Source organism: Geotrypetes seraphini, chromosome 4, assembly GCF_902459505.1.
Source record: "Geotrypetes seraphini chromosome 4, aGeoSer1.1, whole genome shotgun sequence".
Taxonomy (NCBI): Eukaryota; Metazoa; Chordata; class Amphibia; order Gymnophiona; family Dermophiidae; genus Geotrypetes; species Geotrypetes seraphini.
Window position 1 is genome coordinate 325,136,926 of NC_047087.1, and position 13,920 is coordinate 325,150,845.

The 13,920-nt window shown below is 46.2% G+C and overlaps 1 protein-coding gene across 3 annotated transcripts in view; it reads left to right on the plus strand.

Annotated features, from left to right (window-relative positions):
• LHPP (phospholysine phosphohistidine inorganic pyrophosphate phosphatase) overlaps positions 1-13,920 on the plus strand; it is a 124,420-nt gene that overhangs the window by 32,555 nt on the left and 77,945 nt on the right. For all 3 annotated transcript variants that reach the window (XM_033940483.1, XM_033940482.1, XM_033940481.1), the window contains exon 3: positions 10,793-10,946. In XM_033940483.1, the coding sequence (XP_033796374.1) occupies positions 10,793-10,946 (154 nt within the window). The remainder of the gene's footprint in view (positions 1-10,792; positions 10,947-13,920) is intronic.

Sequence of the window (13,920 nt, forward strand, 5' to 3'; positions counted from 1 at the left end):
TGTATATTTTTCTGGGGGGGGGGGGGATTGTGCTGAGCTGAAACCTGAGCTCACAGCACTGAATTGGAGCCGTTTGAAAGTGCTCAGCTGGACATTATGAAAGCCAAAATAAAGGCTTTACTTTGTTTGGGACATTAAAGAAAGCTTCCTGAATGTATTTTTTCCTTTTGTTCTCTCTTATGAAGTGGACTGTAGTTGAGAGAGAGAGAGACGGAGAAACCTAGGGGTTTAAAATGAACATGTTTGTTTCACTGGGCCTAAGAAAGAACAGGGAAAGGGGCTGTATTATTTTTGTGTTAATTACACCCTGCCTAATTCTTGGGTTGGGACAGGCTTCCAAAGAACAGGGTTTCAGCCTACCCAGTCCAGGCAAGTGGCACTCAGGCCCAATGTTAATTGGACCAGCAAGGGCCTAGTTTTCTCATGACAAAGATTTTCATCCACTATTGATTAGATCTATATCTTATAAACATTATCGAAAACTTCTGAAGACTTCTCTCTTTTCCAAATTTCTGACTAACTAAATCTTCATCCCATCAACATTGTATTTCCTCTTAGCATAATTTTTTGTTAACCGCATTGAACTCACAGTTATGCTGTCTAGAAATCTGTTATTATGTTATGTTTTCTGGGTTAAACCGCTGTTAAATTTAGGTTCACAGTCCCTGCTAAAGGAAGCAGGTTGGGGAAAGTTTTGTGTAGTAGGTTTTTTTTTTGGTGCCTCAGGCACAGAGGAGGGGAGAGACCGAGAAGCCAGTGTTTCTCTTGATGCCCAAAGAAAAGCTGCATGTATTGTTTGGACTAAGCTCATGAATTTTGGTTCCTGACAAACTAAAGTGGATTTTTGTTTGAGCTTCAAAATAAAGTGGAACTTTTCATTTATACCTCAGTTAAGACTGTGAGTGTGAAAATCCTGGCAACCTTAAAGCCAAGTCCACCGTGCGCTTGGGAAGCACGGCATCTTAGGCTCTAGGCATAAATCACTCCAACAACTGCTCAGTCAGACAGGGCTCCAGCTGGCTGTGAGGAGTCACACTTGCAACCCAAGAAATGCGATGAAGAGTCATCACAGGGTGACTAAACGTTCCCTAGTTCGGATGCCTTCTCTGACTTTCAGATATTTTTGAGGAAAGCCTTTCATGAGAGCCATGCTTCTCTGCGCAGTCCCCCTGCACCTCGGACTTGTCTCCTCACAGCATAGCCTCACAAGGCATGTTGACTTCCCAGTCTGTCACTGTCCAGAACTTGGGAGACCTCTTTCCAGGAGACACAGATGATGATGATCATTTTGATGAGCTCTTATTTTCTGGGGTGCTCCTCCTATAGCAGAGGAACAGGGAATGTATGCAGGCTCTTTATATCAAGCTTTGGCTTTAGAACCAAGGGATGATCCCATGGTTCTGCATATATTTAAGTCTTCTGCCTTGCCGGATTTTATTTCAGAGTCTCTGTGTGAGTTGGATTTAGTCACTCAGCTGGCTCCTTCTACTTCTCCCTTTTATGTGGCATGAGAGCTCAGTCCTCAGTATTTCCTTGGCATTTTGATATTAACATCTTGATCTCGGAGTGGTGGGACTCTCCGGAAGGAGCTCTCAAGGTAGCAAGAGCCTTATCCCAGTTGTAAATGGTACAGGAGTGTCAGCAGCTTTTTAGTCAGCCTAAAGTGGATTCCTTGGTTGCACCTCCCTAATGAGCAAAGGCAATGTGGTGCTCAAGGACATGCAGGACCACTGAGTGGATAACTTTTGAGGCAGTGGCTTTGGGAGTTAAAGCTGCCTTGGTAGCATCCTTTGTCACAAACGCTTGTCTGTCCGGACTTCACACTTTGGAGAGTGAGGGTGATGAATCTCCTCCTCAACTTCTTTTATCTGGTGTGGACTATGTAGCTGATGCCCTGTACGATATTATTCGTGTCCTGGGTAAAGCATCAGCTTATTCGATTTCTGCTTGCAGAATGATCTGGATCAGACAATGGGCAGGTGATTCCACCTCTAAAGCTACTCTTTCTAGACTCCGTTTTAAAGGTTTCCTAGAACCTGTAGGTTGGAATACAGGTAAATGGACCTCCTGATTAACATGAAATGATGAAACCACCTTTGGCAAAAAAGAAGGAACAGTACACAGAGAGACATCAGACTCTGAGATTTTAAGGAAAGGCTCTCTACAAGAAAGAGTCTGGAGCTCTGAGACTCAGCTGAGGTTACTGCTACCAGAAAAACTTCCTTTAGTGTCAAGTCCAAGAGGTTACACTTTTTCCAGAGGCTCGAATGGAGCATTGGTAAGGCCCTTGAGAACCATGTTAAGATCCCTTGAAGGGAATGGTGGTGGTGTAGTGCGGAGAGCATCTTTCAGAAATCTGGCGATGTCTGGATGAGATGCTAGCAAAGGTCCTGAGCTCTGAAACAAGAGAGCCCAGTGACTTGGACCTGAAGCAAAGTCACAGTGAGGCCTCTCATGAGGAACTTTGTCAAAAGCTTTCTGAAAATCTAAATACACTACATCAATCTGCTCACCTTTATCCACATGTTTATTACACCTTCAAAGAAGTCAAGCAAATTGGTGAGGCAAGATTTCCCTCGGCTGAACCCTTGCTGACTCTGACTCATTAAACAATGTTTGTCTACGTGTTCCACAATTTTATTTTTTATAATTGTTTCCACCATTTTGCCACACTGAAGTCAGGCTTACCGGTCTGTAATTTCCCAGATCTCCCCTGGAACCCTTTTTAAAAATTGGCGTAACATTGGCCACCCTCCAATCTTCAGGTACTACAGATGATTTTAGTGACAGGTTACAGATCACTAACAGCAGGTCAGCAATTTCATGTATGAGTTCTTTTAGTACCCTGGGATGTATACCACCCGGTCCAGGTGATTTATCATTTTTTAACTTGTTGATTTGGCTTAGTACAGCTTCCAGATTCACTGAGATTTCTTTCAGTTCCTCCACATCATCACCCTTGAAAACCATTTCCAGTTCTTACATCTTCTTCTGTAAAGACCGAAGCAAATAATTCATTCAGTATTTCCGCTATGGTCTTATCCTCCCCTGAGCGCTCCTTTTACTCCTTGATCGTCCAGTGGTCTCACGAGTTCCTTCACTGGTTTTCTGCTTTTGATGTACCTAAAAAAATTGTTAACAGTTTTTGCCTCTTTGGTAAGTTTCTTTTCATATTCTTTCCTAGCTTTCTTTATCAATGCTTTGCATTTTAATTGCCAGTGCTTGTGTCGTCTCTTATTGTCTTCATTCGGATCCTTTTTCCATTCTTTAAAGGATGTTTTTTTGGTTCTGCCTCTTTTAAGTCACCTTTTAACCATGCCAGCTCTTGTTTCCTTCTCTTTACACTTTTGCTAATATGTGGAATACATCTGGTCTGTGCTTCCAAAATAGTATTTTTAAATAACATCCATGCCTGTCCTAACCTTTGCAACTGATCCTTTTAGCTTTTTTTAACCATTTTCCTCATTTTCCTCATTTTATCATAGTCTCCCTTTCGAAAATATAATGCCTCTATATTAGATTTCTTTTGCAACATCAGTCCCAGTATTAGCCCAAATTTGATCAAGCGGACCCAACATAGTTAAGAATAATTTATCCCTTAAACTCCCTTACTAAGTGAGCAGAGTATTTTAAATCAAATAAAGTCCCTGAGCTTACCTATTTAACTTTAGGTCTCCCTTTTCTCAAGTCTGATAGCAATATCCCAGCAAAGTCTTACCAGTGAAGATTTCTCTGTCTCTGGAAGTCCTCTCACAGCTATAGTATAAACGTGCATGTGTTCAATTTCTATGGCTTAGAAGGTTGCCAGCTGATTTCAAATGTTTCCTACAGGTTTTTATTATAAAGATATAGAGACCCTTGCATATCTGAATGTGAATTTGATACAATATGTACCTTTATATCATCACACATAAAGACATTATGGGGCAGATTCTGTATAGCATACCAGACTCAGAAGCCGCCTAAAAAGTAGCTGAGAATCACACACCGGCATCCTATACAGAATCACATTTGCCCTGCCATCAGCTGATGTTGGCAAGGAGATCCCAGTGCTGCAATTAGCTGAGCGGCTGTGGCAGGGAAACATCCCCCCCCCCTCATGAAGTCTCCAGGAGGGATATCCACTTCCTCCCGCCACAACCCCCTCCCCCTCCTCCCCCCCCGCTCAGATTCTTAAGTCCCCTCCCATAGGAGTCTTAGGCATCTGAGCCTTGGGCCCCTCCCCGATGCATCCCAGAATGCACCAAGAAGGGGAAGCCCCACCATTTTGGTGTGGTGGGCTTGCTGGCTGGAGGGTGTAAGTATCCCTCCGACTGTAATTTCTACAAAGAGGTATGGAGAGGGGGGGTCTGGAAAGGGGGATGTCACCGGTTGGGGGGTCTGGGAGGGTGTCGCTGTTTTGGGGGGTTTCAGAAGTTCAGGGGGAAGTGTTCCGGCAGTGGGCATATCTCCTGCTGGGGGACTTTGCAGGGGGGGGGTTGGGATTCCAGTGAGAGGGAGTGGGCATCCCTCCAGGGGAATTCTCAGGGAGGTGCTGGGGGAATTCTCAGAGAGGTTTGGGGGTTCCGGTGGGAAGGAGTGGGCATCCCTCCTGCTGGGGGACTTCATCGGTATGGGATTTCCGGCCGCAGCTGCTCAGCTAATTGCAGCACTGGGATCTCCTTGCTTCCTTGCTGCCATCAGCTCAGCGGCTGCGTCTATTCAGGCATTTGTTGTGGCCCTAGAGAGATACCTAGGGCCGCTTAAGCTCACCCACGTGAAACCACACCCACGCCCAACGCGAGAGGATGCCATTCTGGATCTAATCCTCAACGGGCTAGAGGGACCCGCAAAGGAAGTGGTGGTACTAGCACCATTAGGAAACAGCGACCACAACATGATCCAATACAAATTAAACATAGGAACATCAAAGGCGAAAAGAACCACGACGACAGCACTCAACTTCAGAAAAGGAAACTACGAGGACATGAGGAAAATGGTGGGAAAAAAGCTCAACAACAGCTCAGGAAAGATGAAGACGGTAGAGGAAGCCTGGACACTGCTTAAAGGCACAGTGCTCGAGGCACAAGACCTGTACGTCCCAAGGTTTAGGAAAGGGTGCAAAATAAATCGAACTAGAAACCCAGCGTGGATAACAAATGCAGTTAAAAAGGCGATAGGTGACAAGAAATCATCCTTCAAGAAATGGAAAAAGGAACCAACAAAGGAAAACCAGGAAGAGCACAAAAGACACCAGAAAGAATGCCATCGAGAGGTCAGGAAAGCAAAGAGTGAATATGAGGAAAAACTGGCAGGAGAAGCAAGAAACTTCAAACCCTTCTTCAGGTATGTGAAAGGGACACAACCAGCCAGAGAGGAAGTGGGACCACTGGACGACGGAGACAGGAAAGGAGTGATAAAGGAGGAAAAAGAGATACCCTGTTTCCCCGAATATATGACACTGTCTTATATTTTTAAAAACTCCAAAATATGCACAAGGTCTTATTTTCAGGGGGATGTCTTATTTTTCCATGAAGAAGAATACAGTACACATTTATTGCTGAAAAAAAGACATTTATTACCTGTATATGGTACAGGTCATCACAAACCAGAAAAGCTGTATCACAAACCAGAAAAAACTGTATCACAAACCAGAAAAACGTTTAAGGCCCTGATTCTCCAAAAGTGCGTCCCGATTTTAGGCAGCTGTAGACGTCCTACAGCTGTCTAATCAGCCAATCGGGATGCACGTTTAAAAAAAAAAAATGCTCCCCAGGCAGGCCGCCCGGGAGAGGCGTCCTATACTAAACGCCGATTCTGTAACCGGCGTCTTTAGAGAATCGGGTTAAATTAGACGCGGCCGCTATACTTATGGCAGCAAGGGATCTCCCTGCTGCAATATGTATAGCGGCCGCAGTTGTTGCGGCCGCCTGTCCCATCACCGACAGGAGAATGCCTAACTCCTCCTGTCGGAACCCCGGACCCCCCCTCCCCCCCCCAAACTCATAATCGCCGACAGGAGGATGCCCAACTCCTCCTGTCGGAACCCCGGAACCCCCTCCCCCCCAAACTCGTAATCGCCGACAGGAGGATGCCCAACTCCTCCTGTCGGAACCCCCGGAACCCCCCCCCCCCCAAACTCGTAATCGCCGACAGGAGGATGCCCAACTCCTCCTGCCGGAAAGCCCAACGACCCCCCGCCCCAACTAATCTCCCTCCCCCAACTAACCTTTCAATGTTGATCAGCTGGACGGGTCTTGCTGCCGTCCAGCCAACGGGTCTGCCTCGTGGAAATGAGACGGCACGCCCGTTCCCGGCCCATCCCCGCTAAATCTAAGGCCTGATTGGCCCAGGCTAGGCACCTTGGCCAATCAGGCCTTAGGATTAGTGGGGATGGGCCCCGCTATGACTAAGGCCTGATTGGTCCAGGCTTCTACAGCCTGGGCCAATCAGGCCTTAGATTTAGCGGGGATGGGCCGGGAAGGGGCGTGCCGTCTCATTTCCACGAGGCAGACCCGTCGGCTGGACGGCAGCAAGACCCGTCCAGCTGACCAACATTGAAAGATTAGTTGGGGCGGGGGGTCGTTGGGCTTTCCGGCAGGAGGAGTTGGGCATCCTCCTGTTGGCGATTACGAGTTTGGGGGGGAGGGGGCTCGGGGTTCCGACAGGAGGAGTTAGGCATTCTCCTGTCGGTGATGGGACAGGCGGCCGCAACAACCGCGGCCACTATACATATTGCAGCAGGGAGATCCCTTGCTGCCATAAGTATAGCGGCCGCGTCTAATTTAACCCGATTCTCTAAAGACGCCGGTTACAGAATCGGCGTTTAGTATAGGACGCCTCTCCCGGGCGGCCTGCCTGGGGAGCATTTTTTTTTTTTTTTTAAACGTGCATCCCGATTGGCTGATTAGACAGCTGTAGGACGTCTACAGCTGCCTAAAATCGGGACGCACTTTTGGAGAATCAGGGCCTCGGTGTACAGAGGCTGTTCCTGGGCTTGTTTTCCTGGACAGTGGAAGCAGGAAGTTGTGTGACCACGCATACGGTACTGTACCAGTACTCTGGATCGCCAAGACATGCTTGCCAAATAGTGCCTTATTTTCGGGGGGGGGGGGCCTTATATTTCCCAGGTGGGGAAAAAAAGGGGGGTGTCTTACTAAAGGAGGAGGTCCTATAATGGGGGAAACATGGTAGCTGACAGGTTAAACAAATTCTTCTCGTCAGTCTTCACCAGAAAGGACACATCCAACATCCCAGAGCCCGAGGAGATTATAACCGGAGACCATGATGAAAGGCTGGTACAACTAGAGGTAAGCAAAGAGGATGTCCTCAGACAGATAGACAGACTGAAGAGCGACAAATCACCGGGCCCAGACGGTATCCACCCAAGGATACTAAAAGAACTGAGAAACGAAATAGCAGAAATACTTTGCCAAATATGTAACCTCTCCATAAAAACTGGGGAGATCCCTGAGGACTGGAAAATAGCAAATGTCACGCCCATCTTTAAGAAGGGATCAAGGGGTGACCCGGGAAACTGCAGGCCTGTGAGCTTGACCTCAGTTCCGGGAAAGATGATGGAAGCACTGGTTAAAGACACAATCTGCGAACACATAGAAAACAATGGACAACTGAAGGCGAGCCAGCATGGCTTCTGCAGGGGAAGGTCATGCCTCATGAACTTGCTGTACTTCTTTGAGGGAATAAACAGCCAGATGGATAAGGGGGAATCCATAGACATCATTTACCTTGACTTCCAAAAAGCCTTCGACAAGGTACCTCACAAACGGCTACTTAAAAAGCTGTGGAACAACGGGGTGCAAGGAGATATCTACAGATGGATCAAACACTGGTTGACAGGCAGGAAACAGAGGGTTGGAGTAAAGGGCCAATACTCAGATTGGCAACAGGTCACGAGCGGAGTTCCACAGGGGTCGGTGCTGGGACCTCTCCTGTTCAACATATTTATTAATGACCTGGAGACGGGGACGAAATGTGAGGTTATCAAATTTGCTGATGACACCAAACTCTGCAGCAGGGTTAGAAGCACGAAAGACTGTGAAGACCTGCAAAGGGACCTAACGAGACTGGAAGAATGGGCAAAAAAGTGGCAAATGAGTTTTAACGTAGAGAAATGCAAGGTCATGTATATAGGGAAAAAGAACCCGATGTTCAGCTACAAAATGGGGGGAATAATGCTAGGGGTGAGCAACCTTGAAAGAGACCTGGGGGTGATGGTGGACACAACATTGAAACCTTCGGCGCAGTGTGCGACAGCCTCAAAGAAAGCAAACAGAATGCTAGGCATCATCAAAAAGGGTATCACAACCAGGACGAAGGAAGTCATCATGCCGCTGTATCGCGCAATGGTGCGCCCGCACCTGGAGTATTGTGTCCAGTACTGGTCGCCGTACCTCAAGAAGGACATGGTGGTACTTGAGGGGGTCCAGAGAAGAGCGACTAAACTGATAAGGGGTATGGAAAATTTTGCATACGCTGACAGGTTGAAAATGCTGGGGCTGTTCTCCCTGGAGAAGAGGAGACTTAGAGGGGACATGATAGAAACCTTCAAAATTCTAAAGGGCATAGAGAAAGTGAATAAGAACAGATTCTTCAAACTGAGGGGAGCCACAAACATAAGAACATAAGCGTTGCCTCTGCCGGGTCAGACCAGGGGTCCATCGTGCCCGGCAGTCCGCTCCCGCGGCGGCCCTCCAGGTCCATGACCTGAAAGTGTTCCCTACCTAACCTGAAATATCCATACCCTATTCGCTCAATGTCCTGTACGGTAAACCTCTATCTGTACCCTATTATCCCCTTCGCTTCCAGGAAGTCATCCAGTCCCTTTTTGAACCCCAGAATTGTACTCTGTCTTATTACCTCTCCGGGAAGCGCGTTCCAGGTGTCCACCACCCTCTGAGTGAAGAAGAACCTCCTTGCATTCGTTATGAATCTGTCTCCTCTCAGTTTTTCTGAATGACCTCTTGTTTTAGTTGTCCCTGCTAGTCTAAAGAATCTGTCCCTCTCCACCTTCTCTATGCCTTTCATGATTTTATAAGTTTCTATCATGTCCCCTCTCAGTCTCCGCTTCTCCAGGGTAAAGAGCCCCAGCCTGTCTAACCGTTCGGCATATGAAAGGTTCTCCATACCCTTTATCATCCTTGTTGCCCTCCTCTGGACCCTTTCGAGTATTGCCATGTCCTTCTTGAGGTATGGCGACCAGTATTGGACACAGTATTCCAGATGTGGGCGCACCATTGCTCGATACAGTGGCAGGATAACTTCTTTTGTTCTGGTAGTGATACCTTTTTTGATAATGCCCAACATTCTGTTCGCTTTTTTTGAGGCCGCTGCACATTGTGCCGCCGGCTTCATTGTGTTATCTACCAATACCCACAGATCTTTTTCCTGGCTGCCTTTCCCGAGTACCCTCCCTCCCATTGTATAGCTGTACATGGAGTTCCCCTTCCCTATGTGCAAGACCTTACATTTCTCCACATTGAAGCTCATCTGCCATTTTTTTGCCCACTCACTCAATTTGTTCAGGTCGCTTTGCAATTCTTTGCATTCCTCAACAGTTCTGGCCCTGCTGGAGAGTTTTGTGTCATCCGCGAACTTGATAACTTCGCACTTTGTCCCCGTTTCTAGATCATTAATAAATATATTGAACAGCAATGGTCCCAGCACTGACCCTTGCGGAACACCACTTGTGACCCCTATCCAGTCAGAGTAGTGCCCCTTTACTCCTACCCTCTGTTTCCTGTCCGCCAGCCAATTTTTGATCCATCGGTACACGTCCCCTTCCACCCCGTGACTCCACAGTTTCTTCAGTAAGCACTAGGGGTCACTCGGAGAAATTGAAAGGGGACAGGTTTAGAACAAATGCTAGGAAGTTCTTTTTTACCCAGAGGGTGGTGGACACATGGAACGCGCTTCCAGAGGATGCGATAGGCCAGAGCACTTTACAGGGGTTCAAGGAAGGTTTGGATAGGTTCCTGGAGGATAAGGGGATTGAGGGGTACAGATAGAACTAGAGGTAGGTCATAGAAGGGGTCAGAAACCACTTCACAGGTCATAGACCTGATGGGCCACCGCGGGAGCAGACCGCTGGGCGAGATGGACCTCTGGTCTGACCCAGTGGAGGAAACTTCTTATGTTCTTATGTTCTTAAGTGTCCCAATGCATCTCCCTCAACCATGACAAATGCCTACAGTGTAGGCGACTTGCCTCCTAGTTTTTGTTTTAGAATACATGCGTCCCGATTGGCTGGTTAGACAGCAGTAGGACACCTACTACCACCTACAATCGGGACACTATTTATAGATTCAGCCCCTATTTCTTTTCCGTATTGTAGACAAATTAAGTTCTATTAACTAATTTTGGAAAAAGTAAGGTAGATAAACCTAGTCAACAGAATTTAATTTGTGTCCAGTATGGAATAGAAATACATGTAATGACTTAATATGTGCTGCTATAAAGGTACATTTTATATTTTTGGAAAATACTAGTACTAGGGGCCATACAATGAAGCTGCTAAGTAGTAAATTTAAAACACTGGAGAAAATATTTCTTCAATCTAAGTGTAATTAAACTATGGAATTCGTTGCCAGAAAATGTGGCAAAAGCAGTTAGTTTAGCAGGGTTTTAAAAAATTTGGATAATTTCCTAAAAGAAAAGTCAATAAACCATTATTAAGATGGACTTGGCCATTGGTAATAGGAGAGTGGGCTTTTCTGATGTTGGAAAAGGGGATCTAGCTGGAAGTTTGTAATTATGGTTTATTGTTTTTAACCTGTAAATCTTTTATTTTCAGCACTTGTTCCTGAATTTGATTCAGTTGATAAGTCAAACCCAAATTGTGTGGTTCTTGGTGATGCTGCTAACAATTTCTCCTATGAAAATCTTAACAGAGCATTCCAAATTCTAATTGGATTAGAAACTCCAATTCTTTTCTCCCTAGGAAAAGGGTAAGTTATCAAATGTATATACCATATTTTCACGCATATAACGCACGCGTTATACACGATTTTACAAACCGTGCATAACCTTGCGCGTTGTACAAAATTTTTTTTATATAGTTCCCACCCACCCCCGACGTCCGATTCACCCCCCCGCAGGACCGCTCGCACCCCCACCCCGAAGGACTGCTCGCACCCCCACAGCCTCCCAACCTCCCCCCCCCATCATGTAGAAGCTCCTACTGGTGTCCTGCTGCTTCCTCTTGGCGGTCCCGGCCCTTCTGTGAGCCCTGCGCCTGCGCTGCTTCCTCTTCCGGCGGTCCCGCCCTTTCTCTGACGTCAAGCCCTTTTGCCCCGCCGACTCCCCGACACGATCGGGGCAAGAGGGAGCTCAAGCCCTCTTGCCCTTCCGACTCCCCGACACGATCGGGGCAAAAGGGAGCCCAAGCCCTTTTCCCCGCCGACTCCCCAACAATATTGGGCCAGGAGGGAGCACAAGCCCTCCTGGCCCTGGCGACCCCTCCCCACTAGTTGTTCGGGCCAGGAGGGAGCCCAAACCCTCCTGGCCACGGCGACCCCCTACCCCCACCCCCGCACTACATTACGGGCAGGAGGGATCCCAGGCCCTCCTGCCCTCGACGCAAACCCCCCTCCCCCCAACGACCGCCCCCCCCCCAAGAACCTCCGACCGCCCCCCCAGCCGACCCGCGACCCCCCTGGCCGACCCCCACGACACCCCCACCCCCCCTTCCCCGTACCTTTGTGTAATTGGCCGGACAGACGGGAGCCAAATCCGCCTGTCCGGCAGGCAGCCAACGACGGAATGAGGCCGGATTGGCCCATCCGTCCCAAAGCTCCGCTTACTGGTGGGGCCTAAGGCGCCTGGGCCAATCAGAATAGGCCCGGGAGCCTTAGGTCCCTCCTGGGGTGGGGCCTCGGGCACATGGTCTTGAGGCTAACTTAGGTAAAGCCATAAGTCCTCACTTTAAATATATAGAAGGGAAACTAATTGAACAAACAAAAGAGATAAAAGAACTTCAAAATGATATGCATTTGTCAAAAGTGACTTGCGGGAAAATGGAACAGGACTTGATATCTTTTAAAAATGTTCAAGAGACATTAATTAAAGATAATACAAATCTTAGGAGAAAAATTGAATCTTTGGAAAACAATGCTCGTGGTAATAACCTAAGATTGATTAATTTCCCAAGGGTCGCTATGGTGTCCCCTAGAGAAATGGTTAAACGATACTTAAAAGAAATACTGGGAGTTACGGAGGAGTGTCTACCTCCATTCTCTCAGGTTTATTATTTGCCTACAAAAAATCAAGTTCATCAACATGTGACTAACAACCAAGAGGTATTAGATGTTTCAACTTTACTTGAATGTATGTTCAGTACGTATTGTTGAATATAGTTATTAGCAGGGACTCATTCAAACTGCATACAACAGAAGCATTGACGTCACATAGAAAATATAGAAAATCAAAACAATAATAATAAACTTTACTTGAGACATCAGATAAAGAATTGGCAACTCCAGCGACATTAATTCTAACAGTGGCTCTTCAGCCAGATAAGGCATGGATTTTGAGACTATTCTTTAAAAACAGACAAAAAGAATTCTATGGACTTAAAATCCAGATGTTTCCCGATCTCTCACGTGAAACGCAGAAGCGCCGACGTGAATTTCTTCTTTTGAAGCCAGGTGTTCTAGCTTTAGGGGATACTTTTTATTTAAGACAACCTTGTAAGTGTATAGTGAATCACCGTCAGATTAAGTATGTTTTCTATGAACCTTTTCAGTTAACTAATTTCTTGGTATCATCTCGTCTGAAGGAAGAACATCATTAGCTCTTTAGATTAATATAGGCATTAGCCCTCAGCTCTATAGTATTATATTAGTGATTATTTTCTTAATATTCTCGCATTTTGTTAATCTTGGATCCTAATGTAGGACTTGAGTAAAGTTAGCATATATATTTTTTCTTTTCTTTAGTTTTAATGTTAATCTGATGGAATATGTTCATATGTTAAACTTCTTTCTGTACAAGTTAATATGCTTGATATAACTTTGAAAATGATAAATAAATAAAAAAAACAAAAAATAAAGTCTGATGACAGACAGGTTAGTGGTAGCACTACAGTAATGTCGTCAGCGTAAATGTAAAAGTTGAGTTTTAGGCTTTGTAGCAAGTGTCCCAATGTGATAAGGTAGATGTTAAATAGGGTCGGAGATAGCGGGGAGCCCTGGGGCTCAGTTTTTCCAGCTGAAGGAGAGTTTGTCTTCTTTGAATACATGATAGGATCTGAACTCGAGGAATTCCTGGAACCAGTTGTAAGCATTTTCTGTGATGCCTAAGGATTCTAAACAGTTCATTAAGATGGTGTGATCTACTAGGTCGAAGGCAGAACTTAGGTCCAGTTGTAGAATCATTGCACTGGTACCTTGACTGAGAAGGGAATGTAGGTGGTTTAGGAGTGAGGCCATAATTGTTTCGGTGCTGAAGCCGGGTCTGAAACCTGATTGGTTGTTCTGCAGAAGGTTGAATTTGTCTATGTAGGTATTTAGTTCAGTGTTTACTAGGCCTTCCATTAATTTAGCAGCAAGAGGAATGTTTGCGACAGGTCTAAAATTGGCTATGTTATTGGATGTTTCTTTGGTGTTCTTTTTAATAGAAGTTATTACAATTTGACCCAAGTCCTTTGGAAACTTGCCAATGGATAGTTGTAGGTTGATCCAGTCTAGTAGTTTGGCTTTGAAGTTGATAGGGGCCGCTTTCATCACATTTGGGGGGCAGGGGTCCAGTCTGCAGTATGATTTGGCGTACTTGTGGTAGAGCTTATTGAATGTTTGCTAGTCAATCTCTTTGATGTTGGACCAACTCATGTCGGCCTTAGATGCATCTGGGTCGTGGGGGTCGTGGCATTTCCATTAATTTGCTTACCACAGAAGTCAGACTTACTGGCCTGTAATTTCCTTC